The sequence below is a fragment of the Panulirus ornatus genome, chromosome 33 (assembly GCF_036320965.1).
Source record: "Panulirus ornatus isolate Po-2019 chromosome 33, ASM3632096v1, whole genome shotgun sequence".
Taxonomy (NCBI): Eukaryota; Metazoa; Arthropoda; class Malacostraca; order Decapoda; family Palinuridae; genus Panulirus; species Panulirus ornatus.
The window spans coordinates 4,239,280-4,266,315 of NC_092256.1; the positions used below are offsets into that span (position 1 = coordinate 4,239,280).

At 40.8% G+C, this 27,036-nt stretch overlaps 1 protein-coding gene across 8 annotated transcripts in view; it reads left to right on the top strand.

Annotated features, from left to right (window-relative positions):
- Positions 1-25,244, top strand: part of LOC139759413 (uncharacterized) — a 115,781-nt gene extending 90,537 nt beyond the window's left edge. For 7 of the 8 annotated variants that reach the window (XM_071681501.1, XM_071681502.1, XM_071681498.1 and 4 more), the window contains one exon: positions 20,608-25,244. In XM_071681501.1, the coding sequence (XP_071537602.1) occupies positions 21,960-23,279 (1,320 nt within the window). In that variant the 5' untranslated portion in view covers positions 20,608-21,959 and the 3' untranslated portion in view covers positions 23,280-25,244. Of the gene's footprint in view, positions 1-18,978; positions 19,267-20,607 lie in introns of those variants that run through there. The other variant, XM_071681506.1, reaches the window with a different exon arrangement.
- The last annotated feature ends 1,792 nt before the right edge of the window (positions 25,245-27,036 follow it).

Here is a 27,036-nt window from a genome sequence, read left to right on the forward strand (position 1 = left end):
CTGGTGACTGAGTTTGGTAAAGTGTGTGAAAGTAGAAAGTTAAGAGTAAATGTGAATAAGAGCAAGGTTATTAGGTACAGTAGGGTTGAGGGTCAAGTCAATTGGGAGGTAAGTTTGAATGGAGAAAAACTGGAGGAAGTAAAGTGTTTTAGATATCTGGGAGTAGATTTTGCAGCGGATGGAACCATGGAAGCGGAAGTGGATCATAGGGTGGGGGAGGGGGCGAAAATCCTGGGAGCCTTGAAGAATGTGTGGAAGTCGAGAACATTATCTCGGAAAGCAAAAATGGGTATGTTTGAAGGAATAGTGGTTCCAACAATGTTGTATGGTTGCGAGGCGTGGGCTATGAATAGAGTTTTGCGCAGGCGGGTGGATGTGCTGGAAATGAGATGTTTGAGGACAATGTGTGGTGTGAGGTGGTTTGATCAAGTAAGTATTGTAAGGGTGAGAGAGATGTGTGGAAATAAAAAGAGCGTGGTTGAGAGAGCAGAAGAGGGTGTTTTGAAATGGTTTGGGCACATGGAGAGAATGAGTGAGGAAAGATTGACCAAGAGGATATATGTGTCGGAGGTGGAGGGAACGAGGAGAAGTGGGAGACCGAATTGGAGGTGGAAAGATGGAGTGAAAAAGATTTTGAGTGATCGGGGCCTGAACATGCAGGAGGGTGAAAGGAGGGCAAGGAATAGAGTGAATTGGATCGATGTGGTATGCACCTGGGCATGAGAAGAAAGATCATGAGGCAAGTGTTTTGGGAGCAGCTGAATGAGTGTGTTAGTGGTTTTGATGCAAAATACCGGGTTATAGTGATGGGTGATTTGAATGCAAAGGTGAGTAATGTGGCAGTTGAGGGAATAATTGGTATACATGGGGTGTTCAGTGTTGTAAATGGAAAAGGTGAAGAGCTTGTAAATTTATGTGCTCAAAAAGGACTGGTGATTGGGAATACCTGGTTTAAAAAGCGAGATATACATAAGTATACGTATGTAAATAGGAGAGATGGCCAGAGAGCGTTATTGGATTATGTGTTGATTGATAGGTGCGCGAAATAGAGACTTGTGGATGTTAACGTGCTGAGAGGTGCAACTGGAGGGATGTCTGATCATTATCTTGTGGAGGCGAAGGTGAAGATTTGTATGGGTATTCAAAAATGAAGAGATAATGTTGGGGTGAAGAGAGTGGTGAGAGTAAGTGAGCTTGGGAAGGAGACTTGTGTGAGGAAGTACCAGGAAAGACTGAGTACAGAATGGAAAAAGGTGAGAACAAAGGAGGTAAGGGGATTGTGGGAGGAATGGGATGTATTTAGGGAAGCAGTGATGGCTTGCGCAAAAGATGCTTGTGGCATGAGAAGCGTGGGAGGTGGGTTGATTAGAAAGGGTAGTGAGTGGTGGGATGAAGTAAGATTATTAGTGAAAGAGACGAGAGAGGCATTTGGACGATTCTTGCAGGGAAAAAATGCAAATGAGTCGGAGATGTATAAAAGAAAGAGGCAGGAGGTCAAAAAATAGGTGCAAGAGGTGAAAAAGAGGGCAAATGAGAGTTGTGGTGAGAGAGTATCATTAAATTTTTAGGGAGAATAAAAGGATGTTTTGGAAGGAGGTAAATAAAGTGCGTAAGACAAGGGAGCAAATGTGAACTTCAGTGAAGGGGGCTAATGGGGAGATGATAACAAGTAGTGGTGATGTGAGAAGGAGATGGAGTGAGTATTTTGAAGGTTTGTTGAATGTGTTTGATGATAGAGTGGCAGATATAGGGTGTTTTGGTTGAGGTGGTGTGCAAAGTGAGAGGGTTAGGGAAAATGATTTGGTAAACAGAGAAGAGATAGTAAAAGCTTTGCTAAAGATGAAAGTCGGCAAGGCAGCAGGTTTGGATGGTATTGCAGTGGAATTTATTAAAAAGGGGGGTGACTGTATTGTTGACTGGTTGGTAAATTTATTTATTTATAGATATTAGATTCTCTCTGAGTATTGACATAGTTCATAATTTTGGTAAATTGATCGACAGAACAGAGTACTTGATCATCACCCTTCTATAAGTTACATACCTCCCATTGTAACAACAGGTAAAGGTTCTCCACATATTACCAAAAGCAACAAAGCATAGCAATAATGTAATCCCATTATATCTAAGAGAAAAAAATATGCCACCCCCCAAAAATATATTCTGTACAATAAGGTAGTTTATATGCAAGAGATCGGGTAATAGTAGTGGATAATTTGAATGCAAGTGTTGGTAATATGGCAGTTAAAGTCTGAGAAACTTGAAAATTTCAGCAAAGTGCAGTGCTCAGATTTTCAAGTTCTTCGGATTTGAATGAAAATTTCTGTTTATATATTAATCCTTATGGTGGTTAAGTAATCAATGACCTTGAAAATCTGAGCAAAATGCAATTTTCTAGATTTTTTTAAAATCATGGATTTTATTGGAAATTTCTGCATAGATGCTATCAAGCGTGCTGAATAAGAATCTGTGGTCCAAGCCTAACATTACACCAATTAGTCGAGTAATTCTCCCCTATCCCTGGGGATAGGGGAGAAAGAATACTTCCCACGTATTCCCTGCGTGTCGTAGAAGGCGACTAAAAGGGAAGGGAGCGGGTGGCTGGAAATCCTCCCCTCTCATTTTTTTTTTTCCAAAAGAAGGAACAGAGAAGGGGGCCAAGTGAGGATAATCCCTCAAAGGCCCAGTCCTCTGTTCTTAACGCTACCTCGCTAATGCGGGAAATGGTGAATAGTATGAAAGAAAAAGAAATGTATGATTCATGGTGAGGTGCCTGAGGATTGGCGGAATGCTTGCATAGTGCCATTGTACAAAGGCAAAGGGGATAAGGGTGAGTACTCAAATTACAGAGGTATAAGTTTGTTGAGTATTCCTGTTAAATTATATGGGAGGGTATTTATTGCGAGGATGAAGGCATGTACAGAGCATCAGATTGGGGAAGAGCAGTGTGGTTTCAGAAGTGGTAGAGGATGTGTGGATCAGGTGTTTGCTTTGCAGAATGTATGTGAGAAATACTTAGAAAAGCCAATGGATTTGTATGTAGCATTTATAGATCTGGAGAAGGCATATGATAGAGTTGATAGAGATGCTCTGTGGAAGGTATTAAGAATATATGGTGTGGGACGCAAGTTGTTAGAAGCAGTGAAAAGTTTTTATCGAGGATGTAAGGCATGTGTACATGTAGGAAGAGAGGGAAGTGATTGGTTCTCAGTGAATGTAGGTTTACGGCAGGGGTGCGTGATGTCTCCATGGTTGTTTAATTTGTTTATGGATGGGGTTGTTAGGGAGGTGAATGCAAGAGTTTTGGAAAGAGGGGCAAGTATGAAGTCTGTTGTGGATGAGAGAGCTTGGGAAGTGAGTCAGTTGTTGTTCGCTGATGATACAGTTGTGCGCAGGAGGGTGGATGTGCTGGAAATGAGATGTTTGAGGACAATGTGTGGTGTGAGGTGGTTTGAACAAGTAAGTAACGTAAGGGTAAGAGAGATGTGTGGAAATAAAAAGAGCGTGGTTGAGAGAGCAGAAGAGGGTGTTTTGAAATGGTTTGGGCACATGGAGAGAATGAGTGAGGAAAGATTGACCAAGAGGATACATGTGTCGGAGGTGGAGGGAACGAGGAGAATTGGGAGACCAAATTGGAGGTGGAAAGATGGAGTGAAAAAGATTTTGTGTGATCGAGGCCTGAACATGCAGGAGGGTGAAAGGAGGGCAAAGAATAGAGTGAATTGGATCGATATGGTCTACCGGGGTTGACGTGCTGTCATTGGATTAAAACAGGGCATGTGAAGCGTCTGGGGTAAACCATGGAAAGCCGTGTAGGTATGTATATTTCCATGTGTGAACGTATGTATATACATGTGTATGGTGGTGGGTTGGGCCATTTCTTTCGTCTGTTTCCTTGCGCTACCTCGCAAACGTGGGAGACAGCGACAAAGCAAAAAAAAAAAATATATATTTCTGTTTTTTTTCACGATATTCACCATTTCCCGCGTTAGCGATGTAGTGTTAAGAACAGAGGACTGGGTCTTTGAGGGAATATCCTCATCTGGCCCCTTCTCTGTTCCTTCCTTTGGGGAAAAAAAAAAGACTAGAGGGGAGGATTTCCAGCCCCCCACTCCCTCCCCGTTTTGTCTCCTTCTACGACACGCACGGAATACGTGGGAAGTGTTCTTTCTCCCCTATCCCCAGGGAATATATATATATATATATATATATATATATATATATATATATATATATATATATATATATATATATATATATATATCGAGGATGTAAGGCATGTGTACGTGTAGGAAGAGAGGAAAGTGATTGGTTCTCAGTGAATGTAGGTTTGCGGCAGGGGTGTGTCATGTCTCCATGGTTGTTTAATTTGTTTATGGATGGGGTTGTTAGGGAGGTGAATGCAAGAGTTTTGGAAATAGGGGCAAGTATGAAGTCTGTTGGGGATGAGAGAGCTTGGGAAGTGAGTCAGTTGTTGTTCACTGATGATACAGCGCTGGTGGCTGATTCATGTGAGAAACTGCAGAAGCTGGTGACTGAGTTTGGTAAAGTGTGTGAAAGAAGAAAGTTAAGAGTAAATGTGAATAAGAGCAAGGTTATTAGGTACAGTAGGGTTGAGGGTCAAGTCAATTGGGAGGTAAGTTTGAATGGAGAAAAACTGGAGGAAGTGAAGTGTTTTAGATATCTGGGAGTGGATATGGCAGCGGATGGAACCATGGAAGCGGAAGTGGATCATAGGGTGGGGGAGGGGGCGAAAATTCTGGGATTCTTGAAGAATGTGTGGAAGTCGAGAACATTATCTCGGAAAGCAAAAATGGGTATGTTTGAAGGAATAGTGGTTCCAACAATGTTGTATGGTTGCGAGGCGTGGGCTATGGATAGAGTTGTGCGCAGGAGGATGGATATGCTGGAAATGAGATGTTTGAGGACAATGTGTGGTGTGAGGTGGTTTGATCGAGTAAGTAACGTAAGGGTAAGAGAGATGTGTGGAAATAAAAAGAGCGTGGTTGAGAGAGCAGAAGAGGGTGTTTTGAAATGGTTTTGGCACATGGAGAGAATGAGTGAGGAAAGATTGACAAAGAGGATATATGTGTCGGAGGTGGAGGGAACGAGGAGAAGAGGGAGACCAAATTGTAGGTGTAAAGATGAAGTGAAAAAGATTTTGTGTGATCTTGGCCTGAACATGCAGGAGGGTGAAAGGAGGGCAAGGAATAGAGTGAATTGGAGTGATGTGGTATACCGGGGTTGACGTGCTGTCAGTGGATTGAATCAAGGCATGTGAAGCGTCTGGGGTAAACCATGGAAAGCTGTGTAGGTATGTATATTTGCGTGTGTGGACGTATGTATATACACGTGTATGGGGGTGGGTTGGGCCGTTTCTTTCGTCTGTTTCCTTGCGCTACCTCGCAAACGCGGGAGACAGCGACAAAGTATAAAAAAAAAAAAAAAAAAAAAAAAAATATATATATATATATATATATATATATATATATATATATATATATATATATATATATATATATATTTTTTTTTTTGCTTTGTCGCTGTCCCCGATGATTGCTAGGTAGCGCAAGGAAACAGACGAAAGAAATGGCCCAACCCACCCCCATACATGTATATACATACACGTCCACACACGCAAATATACATACCTATACATCTCAATGTACACATATATATATACACAGAGACACATACATATATACCCATGCACACAATTCACACTGTCTGCCTTTATATAATCCCATCGCCACCTCGCCACACATGGAATACCATCCCCCTCCCCCCTCATATGTGCGAGGTAGCGCTAGGAAAAGACAACAAAGGCCCCATTCTTTCACACTCAGTCTCTATCTGTCATGCAGTAATGCCCGAAACCAACACTCCCTTTCCACATCCAGGCCCCACACAACTTTTCATGGTTTACCCCAGACGCTTCACATGCCCTGATTCACTCCACTGACAGCACGTCAACCCTGGTATACCACATCGATCCAATTCACTCTTATTCCTTGCCCGCCTTTCACCCTCCTGCATGTTCAGGCCCCGATCACACAAAATCTTTTTCACTCCATCTTTCCACCTCCAATTTGGTCTCCCACTTCTCGTTCCCTCCACCTCCGACACATATATCCTCTTGGTCAATCTTTCCTCACTCCTTCTCTCCATGTGCTCAAACCATTTCAAAACACCCTCTTCTTCTCTCTCAACCACGCTCTTTTTATTTCCATATTTATTTATTTATATATTTTGCTTTGTAGCTGTCTCCCACGTTAGCGAGGTAGCGCAAGGAAACCCACCCACATACACATGTATATACATACACGTCCACACACGCAAATATACATACCTATACATCTCAATGTACACATATATATGCACACACAGACATATACATATACATGTACAAAATTCATACTGTCTGCCTTTATTTGTTCCCATCGCCACCTCGCCACACATGGAATAACACCCCCTCCCCCCTCATGTGTACGAGGTAGAGCTGGGAAAAGACATGTAATAATGCACCGAAACCACAGCTCCCTTTCCACATCCAGTCCCCACACAACTTTCTATTGTTTACCCCAGACGCTTCACATGCCCTGGTTCAATCCATTGACAGCACGTTGACCCCAGTATACCACATCGTTCCAATTCACTCTATTCCTTGCACGCCTTTCACCCTCCTGCATGTTCAGGCCCCGATCACTCAAAACCTTTCTCACTCCATCTTTCCACCTCCAATTTGGTCTCCCACTTCTCCTCGTTCCCTCCACCTCTGACACATATATCCTCTTGGTCAATCTTTCCTCACTCGTTCTCTATATGTGACCAAACCATTTCAAAACACCCTCTTCTGCTCTCTCAACCACACTCGTTTTATTTCCACCCATCTCTCTTACCCTTACATTACTTACTTGATCAAACCACCTCACACCACACATTGTCCTCAAACATCTCATTTCCAGCACATCCACCCTCCTGCGCACAACTCTATCCATAGCCCATGCCTCGCAACCATACAACATTGTTGGAACCACTATTCCTTCAAACATACCCATTTTTGCTTTCCGAGATAATGTTCTCGACTTCCAAACATTCTTCAAGGCTCCCAGGATTTTCGCCCCGTCCCCCACCCTATGATTCACTTCTGCTTCCATGGTTCCATCCGCTGCCAGAACCACTCCCAGATATCTAAAACACTTTACTTCCTCCAGTTTTTCTCCATTCAAACTTGCCTCCCAATTGACTTGACCCTCAACTCTACTGTACCTAATAAGCTTGCTCTTATTCACATTCACCCTTTACTTTCTTCTTTCACACACTTTACCAAACTCAGTCACCAGCTTCTGTAGTTTCTCACATGAATCAGCCACCAGCGCTGTATCATCAGCGAACAACAACTGACTCACTTCCCAAGCTCTCTCATCCCCAACAGACTTCATACTTGCCCCTCTTTCCAAAACTCTTGCATTCACCTCCCTAACAACCCCATCCATAAACAAATTAAACAACCATGGAGACATCACACACCCCTGCCGCAAACCTACATTCACTGAGAACCAATCACTCTCCTCTCTTCCTACACGCACACATGCCTTACATCCTCGAAAAAACTTTTCACTGCTTTTAACAACTTGCCTCCCACACCATATATTCTTAGTACCTTCCACAGAGCATCTCTATCAACTTTATCATATGCCTTTTCCAGATCCATAAATGCTACATACAAATCCATTTGCTTTTCTAAGAATTTCTCACATACATTCTTCAAAGCAAACACCTGATCGACACATCCTCTACCACTTCTGAAGCTACACTGCTCTTCCCCAATCTGATGCTCTGTACATGCCTTCACCCTCTCAGTCATTACCCTCCCATATAATTTCCCAGGAATACTCAACAAACTTATACCTCTGTAATTTGAGCACTCACTCTTATCCCCTTTGCCTTTGTACAATGGCACTATGCACGTATTCCTCAGGCACCTCACAACTCGCCAATCCTCAGGCACCTCACCATGAATCATACATACATTAAATAACCTTACCAACCAGTCAACAATACAGTCACCCCCCTTTTTAATAAATTCTACTGCAGTACCATCCAAACCTGCTGCCTTGCCGGCTTTCATCTTCCGCAAAGCTTTTACTACCTCATCTCTTTTTACCAAATCATTTTCCCAAACCCTCTCACTTTGCACTTCACCTCGACCAAAACACCCTATATCTGCCACTCTATCATCAAACACATTCAATAAACCTTCAAAATACTCACTCCATCTCCTCACATCACCACTACTTGTTATCACCTCCCCATTAGCCCCCTTCACTGAAGTTCCCATTTGCTCCCTTGTCTTACACTCTTTATTTACCTCCTTCCAGAAGATCTTTTTATTCTCCCTAAAATTTAATGATACTCTCTCACCTCAACTCTCATTTGCTCTGTTTTTCACCTCTTGCTCCTTTCTCTTGACCTCCTGTCTCCTTCTTTTATACATCTCCCACTCATTTGCATTTTTTCCCTGCAAAAATCATCCAAATGCTTCTCTCTTCTCTTTCACTAATAATCTTACTCCTTCATCCCACCACTCACCACCCTTTCTAATCAATCCACCTCCCACGCTTCTCATGCCACAAACATCTTTTGCTCAAGCCATCACTGCTTCCCTAAATACATCCCATTCCTCCCCCACTCCCCTTACCTCCTTTGTTCTCACCTTTTTCCATTCTGTACTCAGTCTCTCCTGGTACTTCCTCACACAAGTCTCCTTCCCAAGCTCATGTACTCTCCCCACCCTCTTCACCCCAAGATTCTCTCTTCTTTTCTGAAAACCTATACAAATCTTGACGTTCGCCTCCACAAGATAATGATCAGACATCCCTCCAGTTGCACCTCTCAGCACATTAACATCCAAAAGTCTCTCTTTTGCGCGCCTGTCAATTAACATGTAATCCCTTAACGCTCTCTGGCCATCTCTTCTACTTACATACTTATATTTATGTATATCTCGCTTTTTCAACCAGGTATTCCCAATCACCAGTCCTTTTTCAGCACATAAATCTACAAGCTCTTCACCATTTCCATTTACAACACTGAACACCCCATGTATACCAATTATTCCCTCAACTGCCATGTTACTCACCTTTGCATTCAAATCACCCATCACTATAACCCGGTCTTGAGCATCAAAGTCACTAACACACTCATTCAGCTGCTCCCAAAACACTTGCCTCTCATGATCTTTCTTTTCATGCCCTGGTGCATAAACACCAATAATCACACGTCTCTCTCCATAAACTTTCAGTTTTACCCATATTAATCTAGAATTTACTTTCTTACATTCTATCACATACTCCCACAACTCCTGATTCATGAGTAGTGCTACTCCTTCCCTTGCTCTTGTCCTCTCATTAACCCCTAACTTTACTCCCAAGACATTCCCAAACCACTCTTCCCCTTTACGCTTTAGCTTCTTTTCACTCAGAACCAAAACATCCAGGTTCCTTTCCTCAGACATACTAACTATCTCTCCTTTTTTCACATCTTGGTTACATCCACACACATTTAGACACCCCAGTCTGAGCCTACGAGGAGGATGAGCACTCCCCGCGTGACTCCTTCTTCTTTTTCCCATTTTAGAAAGTTAAAATACAAGGTTGGGAGGATTTCTGGCCCCCCCGCTCCCGTCCCCTCTAGTCGCCTTCTATATATATATATATATATATATATATATATATATATTTTTTTTTTTTGCTTTGTCGCTGTCTCCCGCGTTTGCGAGGTAGCGCAAGGAAACAGACGAAAGAAATGGCCCAACCCACCCCCATACACATGTATATACATACATCCACACACGCAAATATACATACCTACACAGCTTTCCATGGTTTACCCCAGATGCCTCACATGCCTTGATTCAATCCACTGACAGCACGTCAACCCCGGTATACCACATCGCTCCAATTCACTTTATTCCTTGCCCTCCTTTCACCCTCCTGCATGTTCAGGCCCCGAACACACAAAATCTTTTTCACTCCATCTTTCCACCTCCAATTTGGTCTCCCTCTTCTCCTCGTTCCCTCCACCTCCGACACATATATTCTCTTGGTCAATCTTTCCTCACTCATTCTCTCCATGTGCCCGAACCATTTCAAAACACCCTCTTCTGCTCTCTCAACCACGCTCTTTTTATTTCCACACATCTCTCTTACCCTTACGTTACTTACTCGATCAAACCACCTCACACCACATATTGTCCTCAAACATCTCATTTCCAGCACATCCATCCTCCTGCGCACAACTCTATCCATAGCCCACGTCTCGCAACCATACAACATTGTTGGAACCACTATTCCTTCAAACATACCCATTTTTGCTTTCCGAGATAATGTTCTCGACTTCCACACATTCTTCAAGGCTCCCAGAATTTTCGCCCCCTCCCCCACCCTATGATCCACTTCCGCTTCCATGGTTCCATCCGCTGCCAGATCCACTCCCAGAAGTGAGTCAGTTGTTGTTCGCTGATGATACAGCGCTGGTGGCTGATTCATGTGAGAAACTGCAGAAGCTGGTGACTGAGTTTGGTAAAGTGTGTGAAAGAAGAAAGTTAAGAGTAAATGTGAATAAGAGCAAGGTTATTAGGTACAGTAGGGTTGAGGGTCAAGTCAATTAGGAGGTGAGTTTGAATGGAGAAAAACTGGAGGAAGTGAAGTGTTTTAGATATCTGGGAGTGGATCTGGCAGCGGATGGAACCATGGAAGCGTAAGTGGATCATAGGGTGGGGGAGGGGGCAAAAATTCTGGGAGCCTTGAAGAATGTGTGGAACTCGAGAACATTATCTCGGAAAGCAAAAATGAGTATTTTTGAAGGAATAGTGGTTCCAACAATGTTGTATGGTTGCAAGGCATGGGCTATGGATAGAGTTGTGCGCAGGAGGATGGATGTACTGGAAATGAGATGTTTGAGGACAATGTGTGGTGTGAGGTGGTTTGATCGAGTAAGTAACGTAAGGGTAAGAGAGATGTGTGGAAATAAAAAGAGCATGGTTGAGAGAGCAGAAGAGGGTGTTTTGAAATGGTTTGGGCACATGGAGAGAATGAGTGAGGAAAGATTGACCAAGAGGATATATGTGTCGGAGGTGGAGGGAACGAGGAGAAGAGGGAGACCAAATTGGAGGTGGAAAGATGGAGTGAAAAAGATTTTGTGTGATCAGGGCCTGAACATGCAGGAGGGTGAAAGGAGGGCAAGGAATAGAGTGAATTGGAGCGATGTGGTATACCGGGGTTGACGTGCTGTCAGTGGATTAAATCGGGGCATATGAAGCGTCTGGGGTAAACCATGGAAAGCTGTGTCGGTATGTATATTTTGCATGTGTGGACGTATGTATATACATGTGTATGGGGGTGGGTTGGGCCATTTCTTTCGTCTGTTTCCTTGCGCTACCTCGCAAACGCGGGAGACAGCGACAAAGCAAAAAAAAAAAAAAAAAATATATATATATATATATATATATATATATATATATATATATATATATATATATATATATATACACACACAGACATATATATATATATATATATATATATATATATATATATATATACACACATGTACATAATTCATACTTTCTGCTCTAATTTATTCTTGTCACCACATCACCACACATGAAATAACAACCCCCTCCCCCCACATGTGCGCGAGGTAGCGCTAGGAAAAATCAACAAAGGCCACATTCATTCACACTCAGTCTCTGTCTGTGATGTATAATGCACCGAAACCACAACTCCCTTTCCACATGCAGGCCTTACAGAACTTTCCATGGTTTTCCCCAGACGCTTAATATTCCATGGTTGAATCCATTGACAGTACCTTTGACCCCTGTACGCCACATCGTTCCAATTCACTCTGTTACTTGCACGCCTTTCACCCTCCTGCATGTTTGGGCTCCGATCACTTAAAATCTTTTTCACTTCATCTTTCCACCTCCAATTTGATCTCCCACCTCTCCTCATTCCCTCCACCTCTGACACATATATCCTCTTTGTCAATCTTTCTTCACTCATTCTCTCCATGTGACCAAACCATTTGGGAGGTAAGTTTGTATGGAGAAAACTGGAGGAAGTGAAGTGTTTTAGATATCTGGGAGTGGATTTGGCAGTGGATGGAACATGGAAGCGAAAGTGAGTCATAGGGTGGGGGAGGGGGCAAAAGTTCTGGGAGCTTGAGAAATGTGTGGAAGGTGAGACAATTACCTTGGAAAGCAAAAATGGGTATGTTTGAAGGTATAGTGGTTCCAACAATGTTATATGGTTGCGAGACGTGGGCTATAGATAGAGTTATGCAAAGGAGGGTGGATGTGTTGGAAATGAGATGTTTGAGGACAATATGTGGTGTGAGGTGGGTTGATCGAGTAAGTAATGAAAGGTTAAGAGAGATGTGTGGTAATAAGGGGAGTGTTGTTGAGAGAACAGAAGAGGGTGTTTTGAAATAGTTTGGTTACCTGGAGAGAATGGGTGAGGAAAGATTGACAAAGAGGAATGGGTGAGGAAAGATTTACAGAGAGGATATGTGTCGGAGGTGGAGGGAATGAGAGAGTGGGAGACCAAGTTGGAGGTGGAAGGGTGGAGTGAAAAAGATTTCGAGCGATTGGGGCCTAAACATGCAGGAGGGTGAAAGGCGTGCAAGAAATTGAGTGAATATGAGCGATTTGTTATACCAGGGTCGACGTGCTGTCAATGGATTGAACCTGGGCATGTGAAGCGTCTGGGGTAAACCATGGAAAGTTTTGTGGGGCCTTGATGTGGAAAGGGAGCTGTGGTTTCGGTGCATTATACATGACACCTAGAGATTGAGTGTGAATAAACATAAATCCATAAAAGAATTAAACAACCATGGAGACGTCACACATCCTTGCTGCAAGCCAACATTCTCTGAGAACCAATCACTTTCCTCTCCTCCTACTTGTTCACATGCCTTACATCTTAGATAAAAACTTTTCACTACTTCTAACAACTTATCTCCCACACATATATTCTTAATACCTTCCACTGAGCATCTCTATCAACTCTGTCATATGCCTTCTTCAGATCCATAAATGCTACATACAAATACATTTGCTTATCTAAGTATTTCTCACATACAATTTTCAAAGCAAACACCTGATCCACACATCCTCTACCACTTCTGAAACCACACTGCTCTTCCCCAATCTGATGCTCTGTACATGCCTTCACCCTCTCAATCAATACCCTTCCATATAATTTCCCAGGAATACTCAACAAACTTATACCTATGTAATTTGAGCACTCACTCTTATTTCCTTTGCCTTTGTACATTGGCACTATGCAAGCATTCTGCCAATCCTCAGGCACCTCACCATGAGTCGTACATACATTAAATAACCTTACCAACCAGTCAACAATACAGTCACCCCCTTTTTTAATAAATTCCACTGCAGTACCATCCAAACCTGCTGCCTTGCCGGCTTTCATCTTCTGCAAAGCTTTTACTACCTCTTCTGTGTTTACCAAAACGTTCTCCCTAACCCTCTCACTTCGCATACCACCTTGACTAAAACTTTACCCTATATCTGCCACTCTATCATCAAACACATTCAACAAACCTTCAAAATACTCACTCCATCTCCTTCTCACATCACCACTACTTGTTATTTATGTTTATTTATTTATTATACTTTGTCGCTGTCTCCAGCGTTAGCAAAATAACGCAAGGAAACAGATGAAAGATTGGACCAACCCACCCACGTTCACATGTATATACATGCACGTCCATACACGCACATATACATACCTATACATGTCAACGTATATACATATATATATATACACACTCAGACACATACGTGTATACACATGTACATGACTCATACTTTCTGCCCTTATTCATTCCCATCGCCACCCCGCCACACATGAAATAACAACCCCCTCCCACTGCATGTGCGCGAGGTAGCGCTAGGAAAAGACAACAAAGGCCACATTCATTCACACTCAGTCTCTAGCTGTGATGTATAATGCACCGAAACCATGGCTCCATTTCCACATCCAGGCCTCACAGAACTTTCCATGGTTTACCCCAGATGCTTTACATGCCCTGGTTGAATCCATTGACATCTTTCCAATTCACTCTATTCCTTGCACGCCTTTCGCCCTCCTGCATGTTTAGGCCCCTGATCACTCAAAATCTTTTTCACTCCATCTTTCCACCTACAATTTGGTCTCCCACTTCTCCTCGTTCCCTCCACCTGTGACACATATATCCTCTTTATCAATCTTTCCTCAATCATTCTCTCCATGTGACCAAACCATTTCAAACCACCCTCTTCTGCTCTCTCAACAACACTGAGGATTTTTTTGCTGAAATAGGACTGGTGACTGGGAATACCTGGTTTAAAGAGAGAGAGATATACATAAGTATACATATGTGAGTAGGAGTGATGGCCAGAGGGCATTATGGGATTATGTGTTAATTGATAGGCTTGTAAAAGAGAGACTTTTGGATATTAATGTGCTGAGAGGGGGCAGCTGGAGGGATTTCTGATCACTATCTTGTGGAGGCAAAGGTGAAGATTTGTAGAGGTTTTCAGAAAAGAAGAGAGAATGTTTGGGTGAAGAGAGTGGCGAGAGTAAGTGAGCTTGGAAAGGCGACTTGTGTGAGGAAGTACCCCGAGAGATTGAGTGCAGAATGGCTATGTTGAGAGCAAATGATGTAAGGGGAGTGGGGGAAGAATGGGATCTATTTAGGGAAGCAGTGATGGTTTGTGCACAAGATGCATGTGGCATGAGAAAGGTGGGAGATGGACAGATTAGAAAGGGTAATGAGTGATGGGATGAAGAAGTAAGGTTGTTAGTGAAAGAGAAGAGAGAGGTGTTTGGACAAGTTTAGCAGGGATGTAGTGCAAATGACTTGGAGATGTATAACAGAAAGCGGCAGGAGGTCAAGAGAAAGGTGGAAGAGGTGAAAAAGAGGGCGAATGAGAGTTAGAGTTTGATTGAGAGAGTATCATTAATTTTAGGGAGAATAAAATGATGTTTTGGAGGGAGGTAAATATAGTGTGTAAGACAAGAAAACAAATGGGAACATTGAAGTGGCAAATGGGTAGGTAATAACAGGTATTGATGAGGTGAGAAGGAGATGGAGTGAGTATTTTAATGGTTTGTTGATTGTGTTTGATGATAGATTGGCAGACATAGGGTGTTTTTGTCAGGGTGGTGTGCAAAAGAAGAAGGTCATGGAGAATTGATTGGTGAACAGAGAAGAGGTAGTGAAAGCTTTGCAGAAGATGAAAGTCAACAAGGGGGCGGGTTTGGATGGTATTGCAATGGAATTTATCAAAAAAGTGGGCGATTGTGTTTTTGATTGGTTGGTAAGGATATTCAGTGTATGTATGGATCATGGTGAAGTGCCTGAGGATTGGAGGAATGCATGTATAGTGCCGTTGTACAAAGGCAAAGGGGATAGAGGTGAGTGTTCAAATTACAGAGGCATAAGTTTGTTGGCAATTCCTGGAAAATTATATGGGAGGGTATTGATTGAGGGGGGGTAAAAGCATGTACAGAGCATCAGATTGGGGAAGAACAGTGTGGTTTCAGAAGTGGTAGAGGATGTGTGGCTAAGGTGTTTGCTTTGAGGAATATATGTGAATAATACTAGGAAAAAGAGATGGATTTGTATGTAGTATTTATGGATCTGGAGAAGGAATGTGATAGGGTTCATAGAAATGCTTTGTGGAAGGTTTTAAGAGTTTTGGATGTGGGATATAAGTTGCTAGAAGCAGTGAAAAGTTTTTACCAAAGATGAAAGGCATATGTGAGAGTAGGAAGAGAGGAAAGTGACTGGTTCCTAGTGAATGTCGGTTTGTGGCAAGGTTGCATAATGTCTCCATGGTTGTTTAATTTGTTTATGGATGGGGTTATTAGGGAGGTATATGCAAGAGTTTTTGGGAGAGGGGCAGGTATGCAGTCTGTTGTGGATGAGAGGGCTTGGGAGGTGAGTCAGTTGTTGTTTGCTGATCATACAGTGCTGGTTCAGGTGAGAAACTGCTGAAATTGGTGACTGAGTTTGGTAAAGTGTGTGAAAGAAGAAAGCTGAGAGTAAATGTGAATAAGAGCAAGGTTATTAGGTTCAGTAGGGTTGAGGGACAAGTTAATTGGGAGATAAGTTTGAATTGAGAAAAACTGGAGGAAGTGAAGTGTTTTAGATATCTGGGAGTGGACCTAGCAGCAGATGGAACCATGGAAGCCCAAGTGAGTCACAGGGTTGGGGAGAGAGCGAAGGTTCTGGGAGCATTGAAGAAAGTGTGTAAGGCGAGAGAGTTATCTCGGAGAGCAAAATTGGGTATGTTTTAAGGAATAGTGGTACCAACAACGTTATATGATTGCGAGGCATGGCCTATAGATACGGTTGTGCGGAGGAGGTGGTTTGATTGAGTAAGTAATAGAAAGGGTTTGGTTGAGAGAGCAGAAGAGGGTGTGTTGAATTGTTTTGGACACATGGAAAGAATGAGTTAGGAGAGATTGACAAAGAGGATATATGTGTCAGAGGTGAAGAGAAGGAGAAGTGGGAGACCAAATTGGAGGTAGAATGATGGAGTGAAAAAGATTTTGAGTGATTGGGGCCTGAACATACAGGAGGCTGAGGGGCATGCAAGTAACAGTGAATTGGAACGATGTGGTATACTGGGATTGACGTATTGTCAATGGAATAAACGAGGGCATGTGAAGTGTCTGGGGTAAACCATGGAAAGGTCTGTGGGGCCTGGATGTGGAAAGGGAGCTGTGGTTTTGGTGCATTACACATGACAGCTAGAGACTGAGTGTGAATGAATTGGCCTTTTTTGTCTGTTACTGGTGCTGCCTTGCTTGAGAGGGTTGTGGATGCTATTTTGTGTGTGGCAGGGTGGCGGCGAGAATGGATGAGGGCAGCAAATATGGATATGTACATATGTATATATGTATATGTTTGTGTATGTATATGTATGTATATGTTGAAATGTGCGTGTGTTGGCGTTTATGTATGTATATGTATGTATATGTTGAAATGTGTGTGTGTTGGCATTTTTATATGTATATGTATGTATATGTTGAAATGTGCTTGTGTTGGCGTTTATGTATATGCATTTCTTTGAGGTTGGGTTGGGCCATTCCTCGTCTGTTTCCTTGCCCAACCTCGCTAATGTGGGTGACGGTGGTTAAGTATGATAAATATAGATGTAAATGAATATGAAATATAAGAAGGATAGGGTTTTCAGTCCACACTCCTTCAGCTCTTAGGCATCTTTTACAATATGCAGGGTATACAGATGTAGAATTTTTTCTCCACTACCCCATGGATAAGCTGCTAGAAGCAGTGAGAGGTTTTTATCAATGGTGTAAGGCATGAAGACGAGTAGGAAGAGAAGACAGTGAAATGCTTCCAAATGAAGTTTGGCCTGCAGTAGGAATGTGTGATGTCACCAAGGTTGTTTGAATTGATCATGGATGGGTTGGTGATGAAGGTAAATGCAAGTCTTGAGGTGAAGGATGAGTATGCAGTTTGTAGGGGATGAAATGCCCTGGAAGTAAGTCACTTGTTTAATGATACAACTATAGAAGTTGATGACTGAGTTTGGAAGGTTTTGTGAAAGGAGGAAACTGAGAGTAAATGTTAGTAAATGCAATGTTTAGCAGAGTTTAAATGCAAGGTTAAGATGTTTAGCAGAGCTGAGAGACAGGTTAGTTAGAGTGTGAGTTTGAGTGAAGAAAAATTGGAGGGAATGAAGTTATTCAGATAACTAGGTGTGGGCATGGCAGTGAAGTGGAACCATGGAAACAGAAGAGAATCATAGGGTGGGTGAAGGGCAAAGGTTTTGAGAGCACTGAAGAGTAAGTGGAAAGAGAGATCATTATATGGGAGGGCACAAATGGGTATGTTTGAAGGTAAAGTAGTCTTTACATTGTTACATAGATGCAGAGGGCATGGGCTATTTATAACTGTGTGGATGAGGGTGGGTATGTTGGAAATGAAATATTTGAGGACAGTATGTGGTATGAGGTGGTTTGATCGAATAAGTAATGAAAGGGTAAGAGTTAGGTGTGGTAATAATTGCAATGGTTTGGAGTCCAAACTGGAGATGGAGGGATGGAGTGAAAACGATTTTGAGTGATAAGGGCATGCATGAGATAAATTGAATTGGCATGATGTAGTATACAGGAGGTGACCTGTTCTCAGTAGACTAAATCGAGCATATGAAGCAGCCAGGGGAAACTACAGATAGGGGGCTGTAGTTTTGGTACATTACAAATGACAGTTAGAGAATGGGTGTTGGTAAATGAGGTTGGTTGTTTGTCTGTTTGTGGCATTACCTCTAATGCAGGAAACATTGAACAAACAGGAAAAAAAATCGCAAATACAATTCAAGGAATTGTCTGTAAACTACTACAAAAACATATCGCATGGATTAGAACTCAGTTTATTGTCAGCCTGACTTTTGTATATCATTAATAGTTGATAGTATTGAAGAAACACTGGAGACAAAATAATGATAACTGAGGTACTTGAAAAGCCAAATGTGATTACCTATAACAGGATTGCTGCAGGAATTCTGCATCAACATCAGTGTGACTAAGCAGATGAGAAGACATTCAATTGAAATAACTGCCATCAAAATATCAAGCGTTGGAAAGATACCCAGTACCTAACCAAATTATAGTGATGTATATAGATGTAAACTGATAAAGTAACTGAGTTTCCTGTAGAATTGTTATAGAAATTTCTCAGAAATGTTTTTTTCTGAAAGGTTGTGAAAATGAAGCCTTCATTTGTAGAACAGGCAATCATGCAGGCAGCTTTACTTTGGGTGCTTCTAGCTCTACTTCACAGGTGTAGAGTCAGGTTTTATTATAATGTTTAGTTCACATATCTCAATAACTTCTAGTGTAAAGATGAATTTTGTTGTTCCTATACACAGGGTTAGAAGTTTGACAGAGGCTCCTCAGTTATGCAAAGTACAAAGTAATATGGTCCCCAACATTACACCAGGAAAAAGGACCTGCACTCCAGTCAGAAGGCTTTAATTGGATCCAAAGGATGCTGTATATGCAGGGCTGGAAAATCTATGGAAGAGAAAATGATACTCATCATGATAGACCCAGATTCTCCTCAGAAACCCCTACACATTATTTGGAGTAGCTGCCGTATTGTTTGCAATACCGTGTTCAGCATTTGCAGAGAGAATTATTTGGATTGCTGCATGGTATATGGAGAGTGAAGGTGTGTTTGTGTTACTATGGTGAGCTTAGTAAAGGAAACTGCCTCTGATGAATGATTAGAAAAATAAGTTACCATTTCATACAACTTTAATCCTCCATGATAACTAAGCAAGTGAACCATAATTATTGTGTAGCCTTAGAACATTTTATCGTTATGACTTGGCAGATAGAATTCACTTTAATTTGCTTATTTTATTAGTATAAATATGACTTTAAAGTGGTGTACATTAACACTTTTCTTCACAACTTTGTTATTCAGTATTGGTAGTAATATGTCTTATGAATTTTTTCTGATAATTAGTTTTTCTCTATTTTTATTGTGTTTTTGATTTTATGTATATCAAATATTGAAAAGAATTATAGACAACTTAACTTCTTTTAAAGTTTATAACTGTATGGAGATGTGATGGAACATAATGTCACAGTATTTCCTCTTTTTAGTTTATAGGTAAAGAAAAAAAATATAAAAGCTATTTGTCCTGAAATAAAAGTTGAAGACTGTACTGTTTGTTCTTTTGGGTGACAGTTGTTGCATTGGAGGGGATTTTGCTTATCACTGAGGCCATTTATGGTTGCACTGTTCAGTTTCAACGGTTCCACTTTTCATAGAAATGCACATTATTTTTAACTTAACATTTCCCGCTTATTGGCATGTTAAATGGACTTGCTTTCATTTCTCTTGTTATTTGTCATGGGGTGGTTATGTATTTAATATGAATTGCCTGGACTACTGGTTTGATCTTTGTGTATAGACAACATCTGATTCCAAGTTTTATCGATTGCAACTTAAGGATCTCTTTATATCATCAGAATATGATTTAAGGGTTCTCATATTCATCTTTTTTTCTTTTAAACTATTCGCCATTTCCCACGTTAGCGAGGTAGCGTTAGGAACAGAGGACTGGGCCTTTTTTGGAATATCCTCACCTGGCCCCCTCTGTTCCTTCTTTTGGAAAATTAAAGAAAAAAAAAAAAACGAGAGGGGAGGATTTCCAGCCCTCCGCTCCCTCCCCTTTTAGTCGCCTTCTACGACACACAGGGAATACGCGGGAAGTATTCTTAATCCCCTATCCCCAGGGATTTAAGGGTTCTCATATTCATATATCATTATTATTTGATGCTAGGGATCTTTATCTATTACAAGTATATAATTGCTCTCATCCTGATTTAATGATCAGATCATCTATTAGAATTTGGATTCTGTATATCATTAGCAATTGGTGTATGGTAAGCAGTTCATGTAAAAGTCTAATATTTGCTTGTTGGCAGCCCTTTATATAAGGGTCTCCTTTGTATTACCTTCTACATTTGATGCTAATATTTACTCTCCTTTCATTGGCAGCACTCATTCTTCAGTCTGTGAGCTTCCTTCAATGGCAGGCTGCTACAAGAATGAATTATAAGGAATTTAGCAATATGCGGAGCCTTACACGAACAAGCATGAAATTTAAGGAATTTAGCAATATGCAGAGCCTTATACCAACATCATACAACAATTATTGTCAGCTACAATAACAGCAGTAGCATCAGTAAAGATGATAAAGACAAGAACAGCAACAACAGTACAAGCAACTGAAATTTAAAAGTATCTCATCAGTTACAGTAGAGGCATTAGGAACAGCCTTCAGTGAAGTGCCAGTGGCAGAAAAGAAACAATTATGATAAGAACGAAGTTGAAAGATTTTAAGTAAAAGGTTTTACTGTTGAGAAACACCATAATTAGTGTTTAGTACAATCTAACGTTTTTATGTTTATTAGCACTGCTATCATTTCTTTATCACAGGTACTGTAGTTAATGATTAGTAAAATCAAACTTCATATTCCCAAGATACTGAGACATCCTTTGCAGTTTGTAGGATTCATTATATACTATGACTGAAGTATCAAATTTTGCAAGTGCATATTGTTGTTAGTGGAAAGACAACTCTAAACTGGTTTATCATGCATGGAGAATTTGATATGAAAATACTTTTCTTTGTAAAGTTGATTCTAGGATAAAGTATTTGTGAAAAAATGTTCAGTTGTTGATGTAAGAATTAACCTTACAGATGCGAGTCATTTAATGTAAGTTGTGGTTGAGAGAAGGCACAGTTATCAGACTTACAGTTTAAGAAAGCCTATTTGCTTTGATGTGGGAATTTGAAATGATTTTAGAGGAATATACAATGTAATCTTTAGTAACTGGCATGTGTAGTATGTTATTGTGGTTTGGAGAGTGTAGTTTTTGAGGAGGGGAAGAGCACCTGAGTTCATATGATGTAAATGGGGGAGGCAGATATGGGATCAGAAGCTGCTACACTCTCCACCATGCATGGGTTATCTCACTGTAGTTGACTCTGGGTTACTTAGAGTAGTTTGGGTAAAGACCAGTTATCCACGCACTGATGTTGCTGGACACATCCTGCACAGCACACATGAATGTCTAAAGTCCTCGGCTGCACCTCACACTGCAGTATTATTATGATTTTACAAGATTGTCATGGAAGGCGGATGAGTAGCATATTCTCCATGCAACAAAACATTTTTAGATAATTCTGTCATGAAAAGGCATATGTTCACCCACACTGGTAAGAAAGCTCTCAAGTCTTCATAGTAATCCGAAAAGTTGTATCCATGAAAGTTCACAATGGTGAAGAACTCTTTAAATGTTCACAGTTCCCTGAGATCTCTTAGAGGAATCATTTATAGCTGCACATGACTATCCATGTAGGAGAGATGCCACATGAATGTTCACATTGCCAAAAGACCTTCTCCCAGAAAAGTTATTTAGTACGGCACATGACTGTTCATACTGGAGAGAAGCCATATGAATGTTCACTGTGCCAAAAGAGCTTCTCCCAGAGGAGTCATTTAGTGCAGCACATGACTAATCATACAGGGGATAAGCCACATGAATGTTCACAGTGCCAAAAGTCCTTCTCATGGAGGAGTCAGTTGGTGAAGCATATGACTATTCATACAGGAGAGAAACTACATGAATGTTCACATTGTCACAAGTCCTTTTCTCAGAGCAGTCACTTAGTGCAGCACATGACTACTCATACTGGAGAGAAGCCACACGAATGTTCCCAGTGCCAAAAGACCTTCTCCCGAAGGAGTTATTTGGTGCGGCACATGACTATTCATACAGGAGAAAAGCCATATGAATGTTCACAATGCCAAAGGAGCTTCTCCCAGAGGAGTCAGTTAGTGCAGCACATGACTAATCATACGGGAGAGAAGCCACATCGGTGTGAACAATGTCAGAAGTCCTTTTCCTGGAAGAGTCAATTAGTGAAGCACATGACTGTTCATACAGGAGAGAAGCCATATGAATGTTCACAGTGTCAAAAAGCCTTCTCCCAGAGAAGTCATTTAGTGCAGCACATGACTGTTCATACAGGAGAGAAGCCACATGAATGTTCACAGTGCCAAAAGTTCTTCTCTCAGAGGAGTCATTTAATGCAACACATGACTATTCATACAAGAGAAAAGCCATTTGAATGTTCACAGTGCCAAAAGAGCTTCTCTCAGAGGAGTAATTTAGCAAAGCATATGACCATTCATACAGGACATAAGCAGTATGAATGTTCACAATGCCAAAAGACCTTCTCCCAGAGGAGTAATTTAGTTAAACACATGGCTGTTCATACAAGAGAGAAGCCATATAAATGTTCACTGTGCCAAAACTCCTTTTCTGCAAAGAGGAGTTTTGCACATCACATGAAACTTCATAAACGGGAGAAGCCTTTCTCTAGTAACTACTCTCATCAAGGTGACCATTATAAAATTGATCAGACATGCCACGCTTCTTACCACAGAGATGGTCATTATGACAAAATGGTGTCCAGCCGGAAAACATCTCCCATGATGATAGAGAAATCTGGTAGCCATGAGGGAGTGAAACTGGAAGTTGGTGATGGTGCAGAATCCATCATATGCAAGCCAGACATTTGCCCAGAAATGGCCATAATTTTTCCTGATTCATCCGTAAAGGCTGAGGTGGATGAAATTGACATTAAGGAAGAGCTCTGATTGTTTTATAGTTAATGTCTGTGGTGAAGATTAAAAACTCTCCAATAGTAAGTACGAATGTGGTGAATACAACAAAACTTAGCATTCATGATTTATATACAGTAAAGCAGTGACTTGTACAACCGACTGTGAACATGGGTATAGATTCCATGAAAATATATTGTGGTGTGTTCAGGGACAACATTGTGTCAGGACCATCATTTCCCTGTTTAAATTGGCAACTTTTGTTTTTGTTACAACAATTTGCTTATATATTTCATATGCAGACATATTTTTGAGGACGGTAATTTCTGTATCGGGAATGATTGTGATGACAAGTTAATGCCTAATAACTCATTTCCTACTGCGCTGAATTTAACAAGTATTAATATGTAGCCATATGAGCCAGTTTTATTTATGATGGGTTATTTGAATGGAAAAACTTGGCTGATATTTTGTTGTTTAGTAAGATGATAGCCATATGAGCCAGTTTTATTTATGATGGGTTATTTGAATGGAAAAACTTGGCTGATATGTTGTTGTTTAGTAAGATGATGTAAACATATTGTTTGTGTAAATAAAGGTAGTTTATTTGTTCTGTGAATTGTCTCCAGTGGTACACATTGTTTACAATATACTTTGTTACTATAAATTGTCTTAGAATGACACATTCCTGGTTTAAGATTTGGTAAGTCAGTTGTGTAACTGTTCTTATTTTGTGTTGGTTTTCTTGTTCATTACTTAATTTACCATTTTTGAAGTAGAAATATATCTCCTACAATTCTGAAAATGATGAATAAATGCAAATTTTTTTCCATAACTAGGTTGCAAATGGTTCATATTGTCTTATGAAGGTGTGATATAACATCAGGATAACAAGGAACCAGTGTATCTTTTGGCCCATTCAAAACTGCTCCTGTTCACTAGCTTTTGTTTTTACTTTTGTATTTTCTTACAATAATCAGTGTTTGAGACATTCAGTGGAACATAAATATCAAAAGAAAATTGGGTCCTTTCAAGACTGTTTGTGATGATGGAAAAATGAGAAGTATAGAGCTTAGTGTTTAAAGAGTACATTTGTAAATGGATAACAGAAAGAAATACTTCACATGGACATTAAGTGAGTTAAGTATTTTGTCATTGTTATATCTGCAGAGGTGAAAATAGTGTTAGTTGTGGACTTGAAATAAAGAAAAGTACATGTAAGGTCTGTTTTTAGTACAAGTTCGTGGTAAATAATTCCATGTCAGCAGTCTTTTTGATGAAGAAGCACTTTGATTCATTCAGAATAAAGTATTTCCCCATGAGTTTGTATCCACTGTATAACCAATGAATCAGAGATTTAGCTTAAGTTGCTGCCTAAATTGCATTCTGTCCACAAACATACAATCTCTTATTGTCATACATAACATTTGACAACATTTAACTCGTATAGCTCATTCTTCCTGTGGTGAGCACCACATGCTAGTCCCTGCCTTTAGGCAAAATGGTAGGAGCAAAAGAGAGAAGCATTGTTAAGAACATTTTGGCAGAGCATTACAAAAAGATTAGGTAGAAGTAGTATGTAGGAACATTAGGCAAGAGCATTAGGTAGAAGTAGTCAGTAGGAACATCAGTTAGGAGCCTCTGCAAGCACTGCACTAGAGTAGCCCTTTGCTAGTGGTCTGTTAAGGGTGAGGCATAAAGGCTAAGAAGTAGCACTGGAGTTAGTAGTATGGAAACAGTTGTCGTGGCCACCCCCTTAAGGGAGTTGTAGAGGGGAACAGGCATCAGAGATACAGATGGTTTGATAGATAGATAGATAGATAGATAGATAAAGATTATCAAAGGATTGTGTCAAATTTGAATGCCAGTGTCAAATCACCTCTAATTGAGAGATATAAGTTATGGTCATTTAGATTGTTCTCATAGGATTTCTTTCTCGGTCAAGAAATTATCTTGTTAGTTTGCTGCAGTGTCGTCTCTTCTTTTTTTTTTTTGTGTCAAGATGGGGGATATAACATCAGACTGTTAGACTGTAAAGAGTGCATATAACTTTCTCTGATTTGAATTCAAATGGTTTATTTTTTCATATTTAATTACTGTTTCCTGCATTAGTGAGGCAGTGTCAGGAACAAAGAAAGGCCATATCTGGTTACATCCATTGTCTAGTTGTCATGTGTAATGGATCAAAACCACAGCTTCATGTCAACAACCAGGCCCTGCAAACCTACCCATGGTTTACCCTGGATGCTTCACATTCCCTACTTCAGTCCATTGGCAGCACGTTAACCCCAATATACTATATCATTCCGGTTCACCATTTCCTATGCATACCTTCACTCCACCCTTCTATCTCCAATTTGGTCTCCCCATTCTCCTTGTTCCCTGAACTCCTGGCACATATACCCTCTTTGTCAACCTTCCTCTCATTCTCTCCTTATGTCCAGACCATTTCAGCAAACCCTCTTCAGCTCTCACAGTCACATTCTTCTTATTATTGCACATCTCTTGTACCTTTAGATTACTTACCCAATCAAACCACCTCACACTACATGTTGTTCTCAAACATTTCATTTCCAACACATCCACCCTCCTCTGCACAGCCTAATCTATAGCTAATGCCTCACATCCATATGATATTGTTGGGATTACTATTCCTTCAAACATACCCATGTTTGCTTTCCAAGATAATGAGCTCTCTTTGTACACATCCTTCAATGCTCCAAGAACCTTTACCTCCTACCCCACCCTATAACTCGCTTCCACTTCCATGGTTCCATTCACTGATGTGTCCACACCCAGATATTTAAAACTTCATTTCTTCCAATTTTTCTCCATTCAAACTCACACCCCAATTAACCTGTCCCTTAACCCAGCTGAACCTAATAACCTTGCTTTTATTCACATTTATTAACTTTCTTCTTTCACACATTATTCCAAACTCAGTCACTAACTTTTACGTAAAGCTTCTCACTTGAATCTGCCACCTATGCTGTATTATCAGCAAACAGTTGACTTACTTCCCAGGCTGTCTCATCCTAACAGACTGCATACTCACTCCTCTCTCCAAGACTCTTGCATTTGCCTAACTCACCACCCCAACCATAAACAAATTGAACAGTTATGGTGACATCACACACTCCTGCTGCAGAACAACCTTCATTTGGAACTATACACTGTCCTCTCTTCCTTCTCGCACACAGTCTTTACACCCACGATAAAAACTCTGCTTCTGGCAGCTTACCTCCTACACCATATGTTCTTAAGACCTTCCACAAAGCATCTTTGTCAACCCTATCATATGCCTTAAAAGCCACATACAAATCCATCTGTTTTTTAAGTATTTCTCACACACATATTCTTTAAAGCAAACCCCTGATCCAAACATCCTTTACCACTTCTGAATCCACACAGCTTCTTCCCAGTCTATTGCTCTGCACATGCCTTCACCCTCTCAATCAATACCCTCCTATCAATCTATATATATGATGCCTGTTCCCTTCAGGAACTCCCTAAAAGGGGTGGCCTTGGGAAAGACTTCATAACTGATGAACTCTCGTGCTGCTTTTTGTCCTTTAGTGCCTCACCCTTAACAGGTCACTGGCAGAGGGCAACTCTAGCACGGTGTTTTTCAGAGGTTCCTACCTAATGTTCCTACCATCTTCTGCTACCTAATGTGTCTACATAGTGATCCAATGTACTAATTTTATGTAATGCTTCCACCTAATATTCCTTCGTAATGTTCCCACTTAATATTCCTTCCTGCTACTTCTACCTTATACTTCTGACTAATGTT